The following is a 17947-nucleotide window of genomic DNA, read 5'->3' as shown; positions in this document are numbered from 1 at the left end:
TTGCGTGACGGGAGTTGTAGTCCCTTTCCCACCTCCTAGCTATAGACGTTATAGGGAAACGTCGGGAGGAAAGACTGCAACTCCCAGAAGGCAACGCACCACGAAATGGTTGACTCGGGGAGAATGCAGCAAGGCACGACGGGAAAGTATCCCGGACTGCGCCGCGCGTCGTTTTTGGCGTTCGCAGCCGTCAGTTTTTCCTGTTTTCCTGGGGAGAAATACGCGAAAGTTGTGTTTTCATTGGTCGTTCCGGGCTTCAGATTTAACAAAGTGTTATCTTAAGTGCTTGCATTGGAGCACCGTGGCTTTTGCTCGTTCGATTTAAGTTTTAAAGTGTGGTGATGAAACATTGCATCAGCTAAGTAGTTAATGGCTTACACACTTAAGACGGAAAGTCAAAGGCGAGGGTTTTAAAAAAAAAACACCGTCCCGGGAATTGTGTACAGTAGTCTAAATTTGGACAGGGAAAGAGAAGACAACAAAGGGAGAGGAGAGTCGCAGAATAAAGTTCCGCTCTGGTCACGGGGCTTTACTTAATGTGGTTGCTTCGATATTTATATTCAGGGTTACCCTTTCCAAGGTGACTTACTATATATTTAAAAAAAACACCAATTAAAATCATGTTACTTTTTTTTATTTATTAAATCTATATCCCACCTTCCAAAGGAAAATAAAAAGTTATAACCGGAAAATCCTCACACATATAACAATATGATAGTGGTGACAAATTAAAATAGCAGCAGAATCAAACAATGCAGTGACCCCCCAAAAGCAGCAAATGTGTATATATGAGTGTTGGCATCCATCTGTCTTGGGAGACAATGGAAGAGTGCACCATCGAGAGTAAAGTCAAACCCAAACTGCTGGAGAATTCCAGCGCCTGCTCTGGCTGTCGAGACCAATGAGGGAGGGAAATGCTTTATTGCAGCTGTGGCAGATGAAGGCATCCAGTATAACTGATGCAGGTGCACCATGCCATTTTTTCTCTGCTCCTCCGGTGGTCATTTCTCTTCTGGTTACTGATGTGGCTATACAACTTGTCTGTCTGCAGGGATTCCCATACAGTGGGGTTAATGTTGCCAGACTTCATCTCACTCTTGCAGACATCTTTGTAATGCAGAGTTGGTTGGTCAACAGGCCTGGTCTTCCTGACACAACACAAAATCTTCCTGACACAACGCATACGGAAGGCACTGAGGCGTCGCTCCTGACCGCTGTAAGTTGCCCACAACCAACTCAAGATGCAAGCTTGGTAGATCTTCATCTTGGTATTGATCATTCTCCCAAACCCTTTTGGAGAGGCGAGCCATTGCCATAGCTGCCTTGCCAATTAGCTTGTCCAGCTCAGCATCAATGGAAAGGTTGCTGGTTATGGTGGAGTCCAGGTAGACAAAATTGTCTATCACCTCAAGCATGTGGTCACCACCACTGATGCATGGAGTGCTGGCGACATCCTGAGCCAATACGGTCTGAAAGGCTGATGGTGAGGCCTTTCCCCACAGGGGAATGTGTCTCTAGTGTCCCAGCTATTGTGTCCTTGAGTCTAATACCTCCTGAGGGTAGATTCACAAGCATGGCCTCAGAGGTCAATATTAACCTTGGATCCAAATAAGTGGGCATAGGATTGCAGCCCCTGTAACCCAATTTCCAGTCGGCCATGCTGGTCCATCTACAGTATAGGACAAATGTTTGCCTAAAAGGGAAGCCTCAAAGGATCAACCCCCTACTAATAATTAAACTTCACAGCCCTGCTCAGTGTACTGTGAGGGGCAGCTAAATCCAAGAGAAGATGCTTGAAGCCCAAGACAGGCTCTCCTTGGTGGAAGAGGACAAGCCCTTCGAAGGGATCAGCCGCGGTTCACTAGGCTATGTGGTGGAGAACTGGCCTCAGCTGGACTTGGAAACCTCTTCACCTTCCTGGCAGTAGAGATGGAGGACACTTGGGGAAGCTTGTAAACAGAGTGCTGATGACTGTAAACTTAAACCTATACCGGCAGCCACTAATGTCATTTGGGGTAGAAAGTTTATTGGGAGTGGGGTGTGGGGACCGTCCGTCCCTAAGAGAAAACAAGCCACACAAAGAGCACATTTTCAAAACAAAGCAACACGGATCGGATGAGCCTACTGATCTAGTCACCTTTATCGATTGGACAATCTGAACAAGTGTTGGCTAAACATCAAAGATGGACAGAGCCAAGGGGCGCTATTTTTCAACCTTCAACCCTCCACCTCTGGGGCCTGGTTCAGACAAAAGTACATGGTGAAGGAACATAATCATGGGTACCCCACTCAACAGGCATGGCTGTCTCTTGCCACACGTTTCAGGGGTGAAATGTCTTTTTAGATCATATCTGCACACAGATATGTTTTCATTAATGTACATAGAATCTGGGAAAGAATGGTTCAGCCTGAAACTACATTCAGTGGATTTTTTTTATGAGCATCACTCGCCTGTGTTAAATTATGTCCATGTGTGCCAAAGAAAGATAGAACATTTTTTATGTATGCAACAACAGCAGCAAGAATACTTCTTGCCAAGTACTGGACGACACAAGATCTACCCACCGTGGAGGAATGGCAGACGCAAGTGATCGACTACATGGAGATGGCTGAAATGACTGGCAGAATCCGTGATCAGGGAGAAGATTTGATTGAACAGGATTGGAAAAAGTTTAAGGACTATTTACAAAAATACTGTAAAATCTTTGAGTGTTAATATGATGTGGGAAGTGAAGGTAACAGGGTTTGTGTGATTTGGTTAAATGTGAATAAAAAGAAGAATGTTAAAAAGGATAGGGGGTTATGAACAGAACATTATTATGTCATAGTATATAAGATGAGGTATGGACTAAAATAATGGAAAATCGGGACATAATAACTAGAAGAATATAAAATTAAGTATGGTTTAAATAAGGTTTTGAATTTGCTGAATTTGATTGGATTAAAGAGGAACACAAAAAAGGGGGATGTGAGGAGGTCAAGACAGAGGGGTATGGAACTTTATAAATTTAAGAAAATGGGTTTTTCTTTTTTCTTTTTTCCTATTTTTCTTTTTTTTCTGCTATATATTTTTGTTTTTTTGTTGTATTTGTTTTTTATATGAACTTTATGTATGGAAATGATACATTTTGAAATGATGAATCTTTTGTTTTGTAAAATCTTAATAAACATTTATTTTAAAAAAAAATTAAAAAAAATAAATTATGTCCATGTGTCATGTCTGTAATAAGTAAGCATGGTCCTGTTTCTTCACTGTCTGTTCCCTCAGTGTTTATTCAGACTCGGCCTGTGCGTCATGAAAAAAATGAGCTAGGCAGCATGCAACATTTTGGTGTTTGTACTTCAGATGTGGCAACATCTAGCGTCGTAGTGGTCCGAGCCTGAGTACATGTTCCATTGACATTAATCATAATGTCAAAAGTAGCCTTACGTAACTCAGACCCTGTATACAAAATACATTTAAAGCACTATGAAAGCATTCTAAACAGCATGGCTTCCCCCAAAGAATTATGGGAACTTTAGTTCATTGAGGGTGCCAAAAGTTGTTAGGAAATGCCCCATTCCTCTCATAGAGCAACAATTCCCAGAATTCCATGGGAAGGGGATTGATCGTTAAACCATTCTGGGAACTGTAGGTCTGTGAGAGGATCAGGGGGTCTCCTAACTCTCAGCAGCCTTGACAAACTACAGTTCCCAGGAGAAGCCATTTTTCCAGGTGCCTCCTCAGTCTTGGGGCAGGTATTGAAGGAGCTGCAGGCTGTCTTTCTCTATTATTTATCACTCCTTTGATGTTAACCTTTCAGTCTGATAATTTTGTCCAGGATGCTGGATTAGGTAGGCCATTGGCCTGATCCAGCAGGCTCTTCTTAAGTTCTCATCAAAATGAAGTAAGAAGTAAGAGCCTGCTGGATCAGACCAAAGGCCTACCTAGTCCAGCATCCTGTTCTCACAGTATTCAAACACATCCTGCCTCAGACAGCGGAGATTGAAACATAGCCATCATGGCTGGCTGTCACTGATAGCCGTTTCCTCCATGAATATGTCTAATCTTTTAAAGCCACCCAAGTTTGTAGCCATTGCAAATCTTGTGGAAGTGAATTCCACAAATTAACTACATTGTGTGAAGAAGTAATTTTGAAAAATGTACCGTATTTTTTTGATATAACACGCCCCCATGTATAAGACGACCCCTATTTTTTGGGACCGCAACAAAAAATGGGGTGGGGCGGGGATTGCCCAAAGTTGTTGTTGAGCTTTTTGGGGGAGGAGCCACCGCCGCCGCCAATCACTCTACAGTCTGCCTGCCAATGTAAATCGCACGCATTGCCACAGCCACCAATTGTCTGCACACTTGCTGCCAAAAGCACACCTGCACACTCGACGAAACCACAACCAATTGCACACACACCTTGCTGATGCAGTAAATAGCCCACCCAATTTTCACAGCTGCAGCCAATCGTCAGCAGGCCTTGCCACAGCAACCAATCACGCACCCTATCACCATTGCTAATCTCCTGCTGGATGCTGCCACCAATCTTCTATCTGTGTATAAGATGACCCACAATTTTTGCCTATTATTTCTAAGGAAAAAATATCTTATACACGGAAAAATACGGTATGTGCCCAAGGTGGGTCTCGAACCCATGACCTTGAGACTGACGCTGTGAACACACCATACATTTAAATAACACCTCCCTAAGATTCCTGGGAACTGTAGTTTGCACCTCAGAGAGCTACAATACCCAGCACCCTTAACCAACTACAATTCCCAGGATTCCGTGGGGAGGGACATGCTTTAAACATATTATGTGCAGGCAGTCTAAGAGTCTCATGCTCTACCAACTGAGCTAACTGGATGTGTAGCCCAACCACAATCTAACATTTATTTTATCGAAAGGTAACTACTGGCTTGTCTTCTAAGAAGCTTGAGGCGGTGTAGACGGAGCTATCCCATTTTTATCTTCACAGTTACCCTGTGAGATAGTTTCCTGGCTGGGAGACAGTTGCCCAAGGCCACAAAGTGACCTTCATGTGTTGGGACAGCATTATCTTCCACTCCATCTCTCACAGCCTGGTTCACACTTGGTGTCAATGGCAGCAGGGACAGGAGGGCAGGGAGTATCCAATATGGTTAGTAGGGTAGGGCTGACTGGTATAAAATCAAGCCTTTTTATACCATAATATCTGCTGTTCTCAAAAGTCCTGAAATCATAAACTCATCACACCACATTCCACCTTTTTGGTTTATTAGGCGTGATGCGTCCTCAGAATGGAAGGGAGGACACTCGTAAAAAAACCAAAAAAAAAACCTGGTTGCTTCGGGGTGAACTCTGGCATAGGCGTTGCTGGCACCCCAGGACCGAGGGTGGTTTGGAGAGCAGAGAGCTGCTTGTCAGCAGGTTGCTGATTATGAAAACCAGGCCACAGCAAGCTTCTTATATCTTGCCCAAATCGTCGCTACCTGTCTTTGTTTCCTCATCAGATGAAACTCTGGCCTGGCAGGCGGAAGGATGATGCAAGAGATTGCCACCTCCAAGTTGCCGCACGCAAAACAACTCACTCAGCGGCCTCTCTGCCTCAGGGCTCTTGCATTGACTCACAACAACTAGAGGGGAGGGAGGCTTGGGATATTTGGGGGAAACCCTGGGCTCCTCAATTCCCTGTCAGCATTTCTTCCTGACTTCTCAGAGCCAGACATTCAGGTTCCTCCTTGACCTGCTTCCATGAGATCCTATGGTAGCCACCATCAGCTCAGCTGACAGCAAACTGGCATGTGGTTCCTGCTCTCCCAGGACTGCCTCCCACATTATAAAATCTGTGTCACTTTAGGGAAGAATTAGGGCCTGAATTTGCTTGTTTTCCTTTCCCTCCTCATGCCTTTTTCCTTTTGTATCAGAAGGTCGGCAGTTCAAATCAGCCCGACAGGGTGAGCTCTGTCCCAGCTCCTGCCAACCTAGCAGTTTGAAAGCACACCAGTGCACATAGATAAATAGGTACTGCTGCAACGGGAAGGCAAACGGCGTTTCCGTGTGCTCTGGCACTCATCATGGTCCTCCGTGCGCCAGAAGCAGTTTAGTCATGCTGGCCACATGACCCGGAACGCTATCTGCCAACAAACGCCAGCTCCCTCCGCCTGAAAGCAAGATGAGTGCCGCAACCCCATAGTCACCTTTGACTGGACTTAACTGTCACCTTTGACTGGACTTAACTGTCCAGGCGCCATTTACCTTTTTACCTATCCTGTCTACTGGATGGCAAGCCTATGTTGTATACTAATCTATACAACTAAAAATTGTAAAGTAAAATAAAATAAAATACTATTATATTGCCTATAAAACTTTGAGAATGGTGGTGGAGGTCACGAATGGACCAGCTAAATGAACCAATAAGGAAACCCTACTGAGAAGTTATATAATGTGACTCAAAATGTCCACCTTGTCCCAAATGCTTAAGGAGTCGGGTAACTTGTCTTTCATGCCCCAGGGTAAAAGAGCAGTGCTGCATTATCTGAAGTCCATTTCCACTCCTCTCTGCTTTCACCATTACTGAGTAATGCCTTACTTCCCCTTCTGAGAAGAACCCCGGAGTCCTGGTGTGCCCATCCCATAACCCACAGCACTTTTGACCTCATGCACCAACCCAGAGCCAGTAATCCTGACACACAGCCCAGCTCTCTCCTTCCAAAGAATCTAGAAGTCTTGAACCCACCCACCCCTGAAAAACCAACCTGATCCTCTCTAATGCTTTGCCCAGTGCAACTCAATCCTCTCTGGAGGACTCTGGGCACCAACCCCATACCCGTCTAATCTCGATTTCTCCCCTTCTAGCCTGTAGTGGGAATAGAACTCCACTACCCTTGAGTATCCCTTCTCATCCTCACTTCCTCTATTGCCCCTACAAGGATTAATACCGGGTATTGTTTAGGGTGAGTAGTACGAAGTGGATCAAAGCTGGTCAGTCCACATACCCCGCCCTGCCCCAACCGGTTCTCTTGAAATCTGCAATGAGAAAGAGGTTTGTTGTAATGACAAAACCACATCCCCCAAACGTACCAAAGAGTGTGCTTCGATGGCTAAGTGCAAGTGCCCCTACAGCACTCCGGTCAAACGCTTGTCTGATCTTAACACAGAAATCAGTGCCAGATTTAGGGTGCTGTGGGTGGTTCCCCCGCACAGGGTGCTGAGCCGAGGGGGTGCAAAGTCACTGCCGCCGCCACCAGCATCCCTGAAAGATGCGTAAAAAAGCAACTGTACCAAAAGGAATTATTGTGAAAATTGTATTGGGGGAGGGGGTACGATTTATGTCCTGGCTCAGGCGCACCATATTACCAAAGTTTTCCCCTGAGGGAAATAGTTGCTTTGGAGAGACAGGACTCGTGGTCACCCTCCCCAAGAGAGAACTGGGCCTGGGTGTCTGATGGGGTGGAGGAGGAATCAGTAGGAGGAGGCTATGTGCCCCTTGTCTCCCCTTCTAGCCTGGCTGGTTTCTTCTGTCTGAGCAGCTGCATCACAGGCAGAAATTATACAGAAACATCTGCATCCGATGCTAGTCCTCCCCAGAGCAGACCCACTGAAGTTAATAAGCATGACTAATTTAGGCCCACTAATTTCAGTGGGTCTACTCTAAGTAGAACCTAATTGCATATTTTTTTTCTCTGCTGTTCAGCTGAAAAAGCTCCCAGAGGGCAGCTTCCAGAACAATCATTATTTTCTGAAAGGCTGTTCTTTACCACAAGCTTACGATATTTTCAAAAATGACAGAAAAGAGAAAGGGAATGGGGAGCAGAGAGGAAGAAACGAAATGTCAGGTGCCATCAGTTCCTTCTTTTAAAAAACACATGGCTTGAATTGAAATAGTTCAGATAACCGTTAAAGGCATCCCCAAACTCGGCCCTTCAGATGTTTTGGGACTACAATTCCCATCATCCCTGACCACTGGTCCTGTTAGCTAGGGATGATGGGAGTTGTAGTCCCAAAACATCTGAAGGGCTGAGTTTGGGGATGGCTGAGATAACCTGATGGAATGGCTGAGATGAAGGGAAAGAGCAATCAGAGCATCTGGTCTGTCAGCAGAGCTGATGGAGAAGCCCTGCTTCTCTTCTCCCTCTCCTTTTCCTCTGCAACCTGCCAATGTCTTTGACTGTAGAGATAAAGTTGGCAGGAGATGCAGTGATGGAGGGAAGCTTCACCTGCTGAATTTCTGCCTGCCTGACGACTGTTACAAAAACCATAGCCCTGCTGATGGGAATCTTAGCTTTGTGGGAGTGTTTGGGTAGAGGAAAAACTGATGCAATCCAGACGTTTTGAACTACAACTCGCATCAGCCCTCAACATGCCAACATACATCTGTTGAATTGGAAAGCCTCCGCCTATCCCTGCACCTTAGGCCTCATTCCCCTTAGAATCATAGAACTGTAGAGTTGGAAGGGACTCCCGAGGGTCATCTAGTCTAACCCCCTGAAGTGCAGGAATCTTTTTGCCCAATGAGGGGCTCAAACCCACAACCTTGAGATGAAGTGCCCTACTTGGCTTCAAAAGTTCTTTGGCAGGTGAAAAAGGATCTAGCCTGTAAACTCAAGTGGCTAAGGGAATTTCCACTTGCTTTGTCATGCAGAAAGGGCGCAGGAACTTTTACTAGAGGAAAAAGTTGGCAACCCTCCCTGCTGGTGGGAAGAAACCGGTACTTCTGGGTTGCTTGAGAAAGAGAACACTTGGGATCAGGAGGGAAAGGTGGCGAGATTTTGTTGTCCGGGGAGTCCTTAATCCCCTGAAAGGCAAGTATGGATCTGCACAGGGGTTAGGGCCTTACTTTGCAGAAGGGAGTGGAATCTAGTGGTTAGATCAGCCCCTGGGTTCTGCAGCACGGGGGGGGGGCAGGAAGGGGTTGCTTTTGGGAAATGGGGACGTGAGCTTCCTCATGTTGAAAGGTTGGCTCCTACCTCGAGTCATTTCCTAATTGTGTAATTGACTTGCTCACAGCCTTTATGTATGAAATCATTGCCCTCCCCAGGAATAGGTGCCGGGGAGTAAGCCTACATGGATTTGCCTGAGGCCTGCCCCTTTTCCTGCACTGTCCCTGACTGACTGCCTGCCTCCTGCCTGCTCCTTTTTATCTTCTCTTTTCTCCTTCCTGGTAATCTACCCTCCCCTTCTCTGTAATTCCACCCGCCCCAGAAGCAGACGGGGCGGTGACCTTAATGCACAGATATATATATCCACCTAAAAGGAGCCAAGATGCTTTTCCACCATCATCTGTGTCACCTTGCCCAGGAGGCGGACGGAGAGAGGAGCACACTTGACAGGTGAGTTTACCTGGGGCTGGCTGGAGAAATAATGGGGACCGGACCCCCAGATTTGGAAGGAAACCATTTTGCAGAAACTAACTTTACATGCGCTCAGGGGTACAGTTGTGGTGTTAACTAACGATATAAGTGCTCTGGTGAATCATTTTTGTTCTGTTTTCAAAAGCGGCTGGTCAGATGCCTCTGGAAAGCAGGGCAGGAAGATGACAGCCCTTTCCCTGTTATTCATTCCCATCAATTGATGTTCCGAGATACACTGCTTCTGTTAATGGAAGAGCCATTCAGCTATCATAGCTAGCAATATATATATTCTAATCTCTTTTTTAACCCATCGGCACTGGTGACCCTCTCCACTTCTTGTGGCAGTCACATCCAGGAGGCAATTATCTGCACTTTCCAGAATCAGTTGAAGACATTTTTTTGTTCCCTGTCCGCTTGTTAGGGTTTTAGTCTTGTTTTTGTGTTTAACTGTTTTTAATTGTCTTATATGTAAACTGCCTTGAGACCGTGGTTTGGAAGGCGATTAGTAAATTAATAATGGCAATAATAAGAAGGTATTATTATTATTATTTTTCATGTCCTACAGTTTAACCCTGTCATTTTTAGAAAGGTAAACCATTTTATGAGATGTGTCTGTGTGTATGGTATTACACTTCTGTGAATGAAGAGGCATTACTGTGGCTTGTGGTTTGGCATGTGGGAACGTCTGTGGCTGGTTGGTAGAGCTTCCCCCTTGCATGTAGAAGATCTTGGATTCAGCTCCCGGCATCTGTAGGCAGGGCTGGAACAGATTCCTGTCCATACCATGGAGAATCACTGCCAGTCAATGCAGATTAATGGTCCCCAGTTACCTAAGTATTGCGGACCCCCTGTTTTTCAAAAGCCAAGACATGGCCCCCCTTACTGTTGAAATTTTCAATAACCCTATGGTAGTTTTTGTCATCTGAATGGTGCCACGGACCCCCTGGGTAGGTTACATGGACCCCTCGGGTCTATGGACCACCAATTGGGAACCACTGGCATAGACAGTACAGAGCCAGATGGAGCCCTGTAGCTTCCTATGTCCAAATCATCACAAGTGTGCCTCTCCCATGCACATGTATCCTGTACACACCGAAAGATTTGCACACAACCAACTACACGAGATGATCTGCCTACAACTTTCATGCATTTCCCTATTCCAGCGCGTTGGGAAAGTTGGAACTTTTCAAGCAGTCCTTAGGACACTGCTTTGAACTCGTTTGCCGCGATGCTACCTCAAAGCCACAGATGGATCCAAAGGAGAACGGCTTTTATGCCACCTGTAGACCAATTTCAAAGAGACAGAATGTTACTGATAGCCGTCCCAAGCCCATGCAAGAGACTCCCTTGACCTTCAATCCAAGACTTGCTAAAGTTTTCATCTGCTCCGCAAACCTTGCAAGACTCGTTTATCTGGGCTTCTGGTAGCCACATTAAACCTCTGGCCGTGAGGTTTTGAGCATGTTTTCTCTTGTTTAGTTTGAAGACGCTCGTTGCTCGTTAATGCTCTGCCACCACCCCATTAATCCACATTTATGTGGTAACTCCACCTACCCTGTGGGAGTCCGTATCAAATCAAACTGTTATTCTAAAAGAAAACAAATTTCTAGACCTTGTGGCTGCCTGGGGAAATCATAACGTTTGCGACCTGTAGAGAGCAGAGCAGTTTCAAGAATAACGTTGGTTTTTGCATGTGTTGCCAGGTAAGCTCCCTCACCTTTCCCACCCAACGGACATTGGTAAATTCCGTATGCTGCTATTGACACAGACTCTTCTTCAAGAATTGTCTCATTTGTTCAAGAATGGCATTGTTTACGCATCTCTTCTCCTACACTTTTTCTCCAGCATACTATGGCTTCTGTTTGGGTACCAGCGACCTTCACTGCGGTGGTCCTTTTGCTTTCTGGGGGATGCTATGCCAGTTCTTCAGGTAACGCCACTCTGACCTCACCCGTATCCTTAGTGTCTCCATTTTGCTCTGGGGAGGGCTTTAAAGGATAATTCTTGGGGGTGAAATTAGATCTTCCTCTTTGCATGGATTCGGTCCCATAAACTTATGCCACCTCTGTTTCTTTTCCTGACAGGTTCCTGGTGCTACGACAGCCTAATATGTGGTAAGAAAAATAGCAGCCCTAACTTCTCTTTAGCCACAGATTCCAAGCAAGGCATACTTTTGAGCCAAGTCCATCACACCAAACTCAACCTTTATTTCCAGGGCTTTGTTCTGTAATGGACTAAAAATGCCTCTGAATATGCGCAAAGTTTGTTTTACTCTCTACCTCCTTGTACAGATCCTGGGCTAAGTGGGAGGGCTACCTAACAGAGGATATCGTTTTCGGGAAGTTTAGAATCCTCCTCCTGCTGCTGCTTCTCCGTTTTATTTATTTAATTCAGTTCCCCATCTCTAATTACCATGCTGTTTGTTTTTGGCTCTTCCTTTTCTTGGCCAGGACCTGACACGTGGTCATCCCAAGGTCATTGCAATGGCAAGAGGCAATCTCCCATCGATATTGTCACCAGCAGTGTCAGGCATAACCCCAAACTGGGTGCAGTGACTCTCTCCGGCTACAACGACACCAAAAAACTGCTGGAAATGAAGAACACCGGGAAAACAGGTGAGTGTGCAAGCATTTCATTTTTAAAACACTATGCGTCTAGTCCTTAAGGTAGCAGGAAAGTATGGGAGGGGACACAAAACTGCAGGACGGGGAAGCTGCCAAACTCCATCCCTTCCTGTTTGTGCCATTCCTAGTAAAAAGCTGGATTTCCCCAACTTTACAGTGATGGCAGCATGGAGGAGCCCAGAAGAGTGTGGGAGAATCTCCCAACCTTTCCCCCCAGCGTGGGACAGGTTTGGAAAGGCAGCCTGTTCTTTTCTGAAGGGGAGCATCATTTATTTCCCTTCAGTTTAACAGGCTGTAGGCAGATCAAGAGATAAGAGATTTCATCTGCATTCTGCCCACATTCTGCCAGGGCCCCGTGACAGCATCTTCAGTCCTCTTCCCTCCAGTTTTTTTGTTTTGTTTTTGTTTTTTGGTGATATTCTGCCCCCTTTCAGGTGGGTGGACCCTTTTTTATTTTTATTTTAATCCAAACCAACGAGCACCGACCACCTGAGCTGGCTATTAGAGAGACCGGTACTTTTCAAACTCAGAATCACCTGCCCTCAGGGCAGCCCACCTGTTCTCTGTGTGTGTCACTTTCTGATTGGAAGGAGACGATCCCACCCTCCACCCTGACAATGATTCACACATGTTTCATAGCAGAGCAGGCAGTTCTGCATCTCTCTGATGGGGATGTTTGAATGGCCCAGTCATCAATGGGAAATGCTCCATCGAGGACCTTGTATTTTGTTCTTTGTTATTGGCCTGCTCTATGTGCTTTGGCAGGATCCAGGCTTCGCCAGCCTGCTGCCTTCCAGCTATTTTGCACGTCAAGTCCCTTCATCCCCTGCTAGCACAGGAATTGATCAAAAACATATGGAGGGTGCCTGGTTGGCAATAGCCGGAAGAGGGTGCAAGAGAAGGGGGGGGTAAGTGCCTCCTTCTAGACACGCAGCACTGCACCCCACATTACTGAACCCCTGTGGCTACCTGAAGAGAAGGCACCTTTTACATACAGTACTTTAATTTCCAGTTTGATGATTTAATTAAAATTTAGTAAGGCAGCAATCCTAAGCATTGTCAGGCTTCCTGGCAAAACTTACTACCCTCAAAAATCAACACAGATAAGTCACAAATCATTATTATGTTCAACTGAAATCCAAAATCTGCTTACTCTGTAAAAATCAATAGGATATACTTGAGAGGAGGTGCAGTTAGTTTGGGACAGTCAGTGTGTGATGTACGCTGATGTTTCTTTTTCAGGATAAAACTCGGCCCCCTCCACCCTAAAAATGCACTTCTGTGGCTATGTGCACACTGTACCTTCAAAGCACATGCAGAGCACATGTAAATTTTCCTTCCTCTCAAAAGAACCCTGGGAACTGTCGTTGACCCTGATCTCGCTTTCCTGATCGTACGAACCAAAGTGTGACCAACCCAGCCCAATCCTGCGCATCATTGATTGCAAATGACACCACTTTCGCGGCTACAAAAGCAGTATGAGAAGCTTTTTGGTGGAGAATTCCAACACTCTTGATGCACTAATAGAAATTGGTCTGGTTTCTCCTTTTGCCTGCAGTTGACATAGAACTGGGCGAAGGTCTCCAGCTGAGTGGCCCTGGGCTTCCAGCTACATACACAGCCAAGGCCTTTCACCTCCACTGGGGAGATGGAGTCCATAAACCCGGATCAGAGCACTACATAAACGGCGAACGGTACTCTATGGAGGTGAGGATATCTTTTCTTACCTGGATTCTGGGATTGATAGCATGTTAATGTCAGCTGGCATATGTTTTATTATATTTATTTTTCTTTCCTTTTGCTTTATTAGCAAATATTTTTTTTTGTTATAATAATTGTTTCCTTAAGCATGTGCACATACATTTCTTTTACCTCTGCATAACAGCAGCATAAACTCCATCTATACTGTGTTCATCAGTGTATGCAAAGCTTTCAAGTCAGAGGGCTTTTTAGAAATTATGAATGACCAGGTCTAAGGGGAGTAGACACAAGGATGGATTTCCAATATGCACCAAGCTTTTGTGTACTGCAGTCTATCTCTTTGCTTGTGTAGGTTTCTCCACAAAGAGCAGCCAAGTGAGTCAGCAGGGATATGTCCCAAACTGATCTATTTTCTTTTCTCCCCTCAGTTACACATCGTGCACACCAAAAACAACACGAGTCTCTCGGAAGCCTTGAAGGACCCACAGGGCATTGCTGTGCTAGCATTCTTTGTCCAGGTGAGGGATTGGGGAGGTCAAGGTTTGTGCACATCTATGCTACCAGTTGGGATATCGGTTTTAAAGCATTTTGGTTGCTTTGCCTTTCCCAAACGATTCTGGGAACTGTGGCAAGAGTTTTTCTCTTGGCCCGTCACTCGCCGTGTCACATTAAACCAGGGGTCAGCAAACTTTTTCAGCAGGGGGCCAGTCCACTATCCCTCATGTAACTCATGTAAAAACACGCTGATTCCCGAACCACCCACAGGCCAGATTTAGAAGGCAATTGGGCCGGATCCAGCCCCTGGGCCTTAGTTTGCCTACCCATGCATTAAACCATCATTTAATTTGACCGATGGTTTAATGTGATGTGCAAACCAGGCCACTGACTGACTGAACTGCTTTGCCTCAAGTTCACTGGGAAGGGGGCACGGCTGTTGAAAACACCACTTGGCTATTCCATGGTGGAAATGGGAGAAATGGAAGAAGCAAATATTGTTGACAAGCAGTCGATTGTTCTGCGTGACAAATGGGCAGTGTTGCTTCTGAAGAAGCACTTCTTTCAAGGAGATAATCACATTTCCCCAGCACTCAAATGATCATCTTTTCTCACTGGAACAAAGTCCCCAAGAGTATGCGCCTGTTGGATAATGCCAACGACATCATGAGCGATGAGCACCACAATTCCTGCCTCCCTCTGCCTCTGCCTCTTAAGGTAGCCCTGGGAAGGGGAGGAAGACGTTAAAACAGGACATGCTGAGCCCTAGGATTCCTAGGTGCCTTCATCACACTTTATTTCTCGGTCTGATTTTACACTATATGATGTTTCCTCTTTACTGCAGGGCTATGAGAAGGCACAGGGCAAGACAGCTGAAGCATGGGAATCGTTTAAAAAGAAGCTGAAGGAAGTTGAGGAAAAGGGTAAGTCCATCTGTGAGTGGAAAGCCAAGGAAAACATCTGGTTCTTCTCTCATCTCAGAGAATCCATCATGGCTACCACAATGAACTGGAACAAAAAAATAACCAATTTGAGTGGTGGGGAGGTGTGATTCTTTCAGTTGCCTCCCTGATAAATCCTGGGAAAAGTGGTTTCACAAGAGCCCCTTGGAATTCTTCAGAACCTTACATAGAACTGCAGTATTCAAGAGTCCCTTGTTGGGGAACCACTATTATTATTTATGAAATGTGTATTATATCCCATGTTCCTTCTAAGGAACTCAAGGCCCCCCAAAAAACATTTTATCCTCACAACAACCCTGTGTTGTAGGTTAGGATGTGAATTAAGTGTGGAGCATAGATTCAAGCAACTTACCTCCCCCTGTACAGGTGAAGAGACAAAATTCGATGGCAGCTTCTCTCTCCAGGACTTGCTGGGCCGCCCAGAGCTTGACCGCTATTACCGCTACCCTGGGTCCCTCACCACCCCCGGGTGTGACGAGGTTGTGCTGTGGACCATCTTTGCCGACCCCATTCTGGTGTCGGAAGACGTGGTGAGTGCTGCCATCTTGTGTGTGTCTGTGTGTAGGCAGAATGCTGAGGCACAGAAGTCCTTAGAGAGGTAGGAGGAGCTGTTGTCTAAAACATCTGAGGTATACTAGGCTGGAGAGCCATTTTCCAGCTGTACACTATTACGTCCTGTTCCTTATTTGCCTCATTACGTTATCCTATTCTGTCAAAAGCAGTGTCACGGGGCTGAACAGAACTGGCCTCCCCCAATTCTGTGTGCTGTTTGTGGGTCGTGGAACTGGAGAGTGAGGGGGCAGTTTGCTGAATGTTCTCCAGGGGAGAACCGAAATTCTCTAGCAATTCAAGAGCAGCTGAGAAACCTCAGTTCACGCTGTTGTAACTTGTGCTGTGGAGTTGCCACATCCTGGTCTTCACCAGGTAGATCCCACTGCCCGACGCAGGAGTTCCTCCTTTGCCATGTGCCACCACCTGACGCCTTCCTTCTCCCTTGCAATAGGTGCATGCTTTTCCGAATGAGCTTCATTCAACGGACTCCTCCACCGGGCCCCATATTGAGAACAACTACCGCCCTCTGCAGAACATTGGGGACCGGAAAGTGGAATCGTCTGCTGCTTTGAAGCACAAATCCGCTGCCTCAATAGCCTCTCCGCCAGTAGGGCTCCTCCTCTTCATTTCTGTGGCTACTCTTGCATCCTTCTTACCTGCATAAAGGCTGGAGTTGGGTGGGTGGATGTAGGAACCACATGGAGGAAGAGTCAACATGATCTCCAGAGAGGCCAAAGCTAGGCCACAACTCTTTCTGTCCCCCTCAAAAACTCCAGTTAACCTCCATCTACCTCTCAACCAGCTCATCCAGTACCAGAAGCACTGGCAAAGGACACTAAAAAGGCAGGAGGTGCACATTTCAGTGAGGAGAGGAGCACAGAGAAGGAGATCAAGAGGAGCTAGGATGCCCAGTGCTGGGGAAGGAGTGTGGTCCAGTCCACTACAGCTAGAGCTGAAACTTTCCATTCAAAAGAGCTCGTTGTTGACATTTCCCAATCTTATATTGTGGCTTTGTTTCTCGGTGATATTTGAGTTTCCAGATCAACGTTTGGGCTTAAGTGGAATAGAACTATCATCAACGTTTGAGCAATGATGCACATTTTGATACGCTGCATACCAAAACCTCAGATGTCGACAAAAGCAATGGGGGTGGGTGGGGGGGAATCGCTTGAAATATATAGATTTCTTTGTGGAGTTTGAGGTTCAGGTCTGTATAGGCTAAAACTTCCAATGATTAAAAAATCAACATTAATTTCAGCTCTCGTTTTAGCAGGAATTGGCAGAAGCTCTGCTTGTTCCCACAAACGTGACTTTGGATGGCACATTCACACGCGTCTCCAGCACTGCAGAGAATACCCATAGTCCCTAGTGGCAACCTCTCAAAGGCAAGACCTCTCCAGTGAAGCGTGTTCACACCTTCAGCTGCCACTGAGGCACCAAGCGATGTGCGTGCATGTGTGACCCAACTCATTCCAACAACTGGGACCAGAGGTTTACATTAGCTGAGAAACTGAGGCAAACAGCCACCCTTTAACTACCTTCCTTGCTCTCTTGAAAGTTTGTTTGCTTGTTGTTGTTATATGACCAGTGCTTTTTCCAGGGGGGTACTCAAGGGTACACAGTACCACTACCTCTTTTTGTTGTGATTAAAAAGTGTGGCACTCAAGTGTACTGTAACAACTTCGTGGTGCGTACTGGCACCTCTCTGTCTTTCTCTCTCTTAAAAAGTGTGACACACACTGTAACAACTTCATGGTGAGTACCGGCACTTATTTTTCTAGGGGGAAAAGCACTGTGTACGACCAATCTCCAATGGTGGAAAATCACTTATTTTATTTTTTTTAAAAAAAAACCACAAAAATTTTAAAGTGGAAACTTTCACGAATGGAAAATGAATGGAATGCTACTTACTGATCATTCCTTGGGAGCTTCTATTGTGAAAATAGTTTTGAGAACTAATGAATAAGCTGTGACTTAAAAGACAAATGTGTGTGGAAATTAAATTAAGCGGATTGTGTGCTGCAGTGTGTGTGGTTTCACTGACATGAATAGAAGCAAGCGATGCTAATTATTCCTTACTTTATAACTGTCTTGCTGTTGCTAATGGGGTCTCTCTGTCTCCTGCCTGCCTAGCTCTGGGGGGGGGGGCACTGAGGTTGCAGCATTCTGAGAGAGGTGGTCCGGGTGAGTGCCAGCGCTATTGCCACTTTGTCATAGCAGCTAGAAATTTTACTGGAAAAGAAAAAAGCAGCTAAAGATTTAAATGAACTTCAGTAATTCTAGATTTAACT

General features: G+C 45.8%; 1 protein-coding gene across 1 annotated transcript; it reads left to right on the top strand.

The window, feature by feature from the left end:
• The first annotated feature begins 8558 nt into the window (after positions 1 to 8558).
• LOC128400898 (carbonic anhydrase 4-like) lies at positions 8559 to 16811 on the top strand. The gene is made up of 9 exons (XM_053363586.1): positions 8559 to 9301; positions 11168 to 11252; positions 11407 to 11436; positions 11773 to 11937; positions 13505 to 13653; positions 14076 to 14165; positions 14987 to 15065; positions 15471 to 15634; positions 16108 to 16811. Exons 2-9 carry the CDS (start codon positions 11174 to 11176, stop codon positions 16318 to 16320), a joined length of 969 nt encoding a protein of 322 aa, XP_053219561.1. The 5' UTR covers positions 8559 to 9301; positions 11168 to 11173; the 3' UTR covers positions 16321 to 16811.
• The last annotated feature ends 1136 nt before the right edge of the window (positions 16812 to 17947 follow it).

Source organism: Podarcis raffonei, chromosome 13 (genome assembly GCF_027172205.1).
Source record: "Podarcis raffonei isolate rPodRaf1 chromosome 13, rPodRaf1.pri, whole genome shotgun sequence".
Classification (NCBI taxonomy): Eukaryota; Metazoa; Chordata; class Lepidosauria; order Squamata; family Lacertidae; genus Podarcis; species Podarcis raffonei.
The sequence above is the reverse complement of the archived record's forward strand: the minus strand, read 5'-3'. Positions and strand labels throughout refer to the sequence as shown.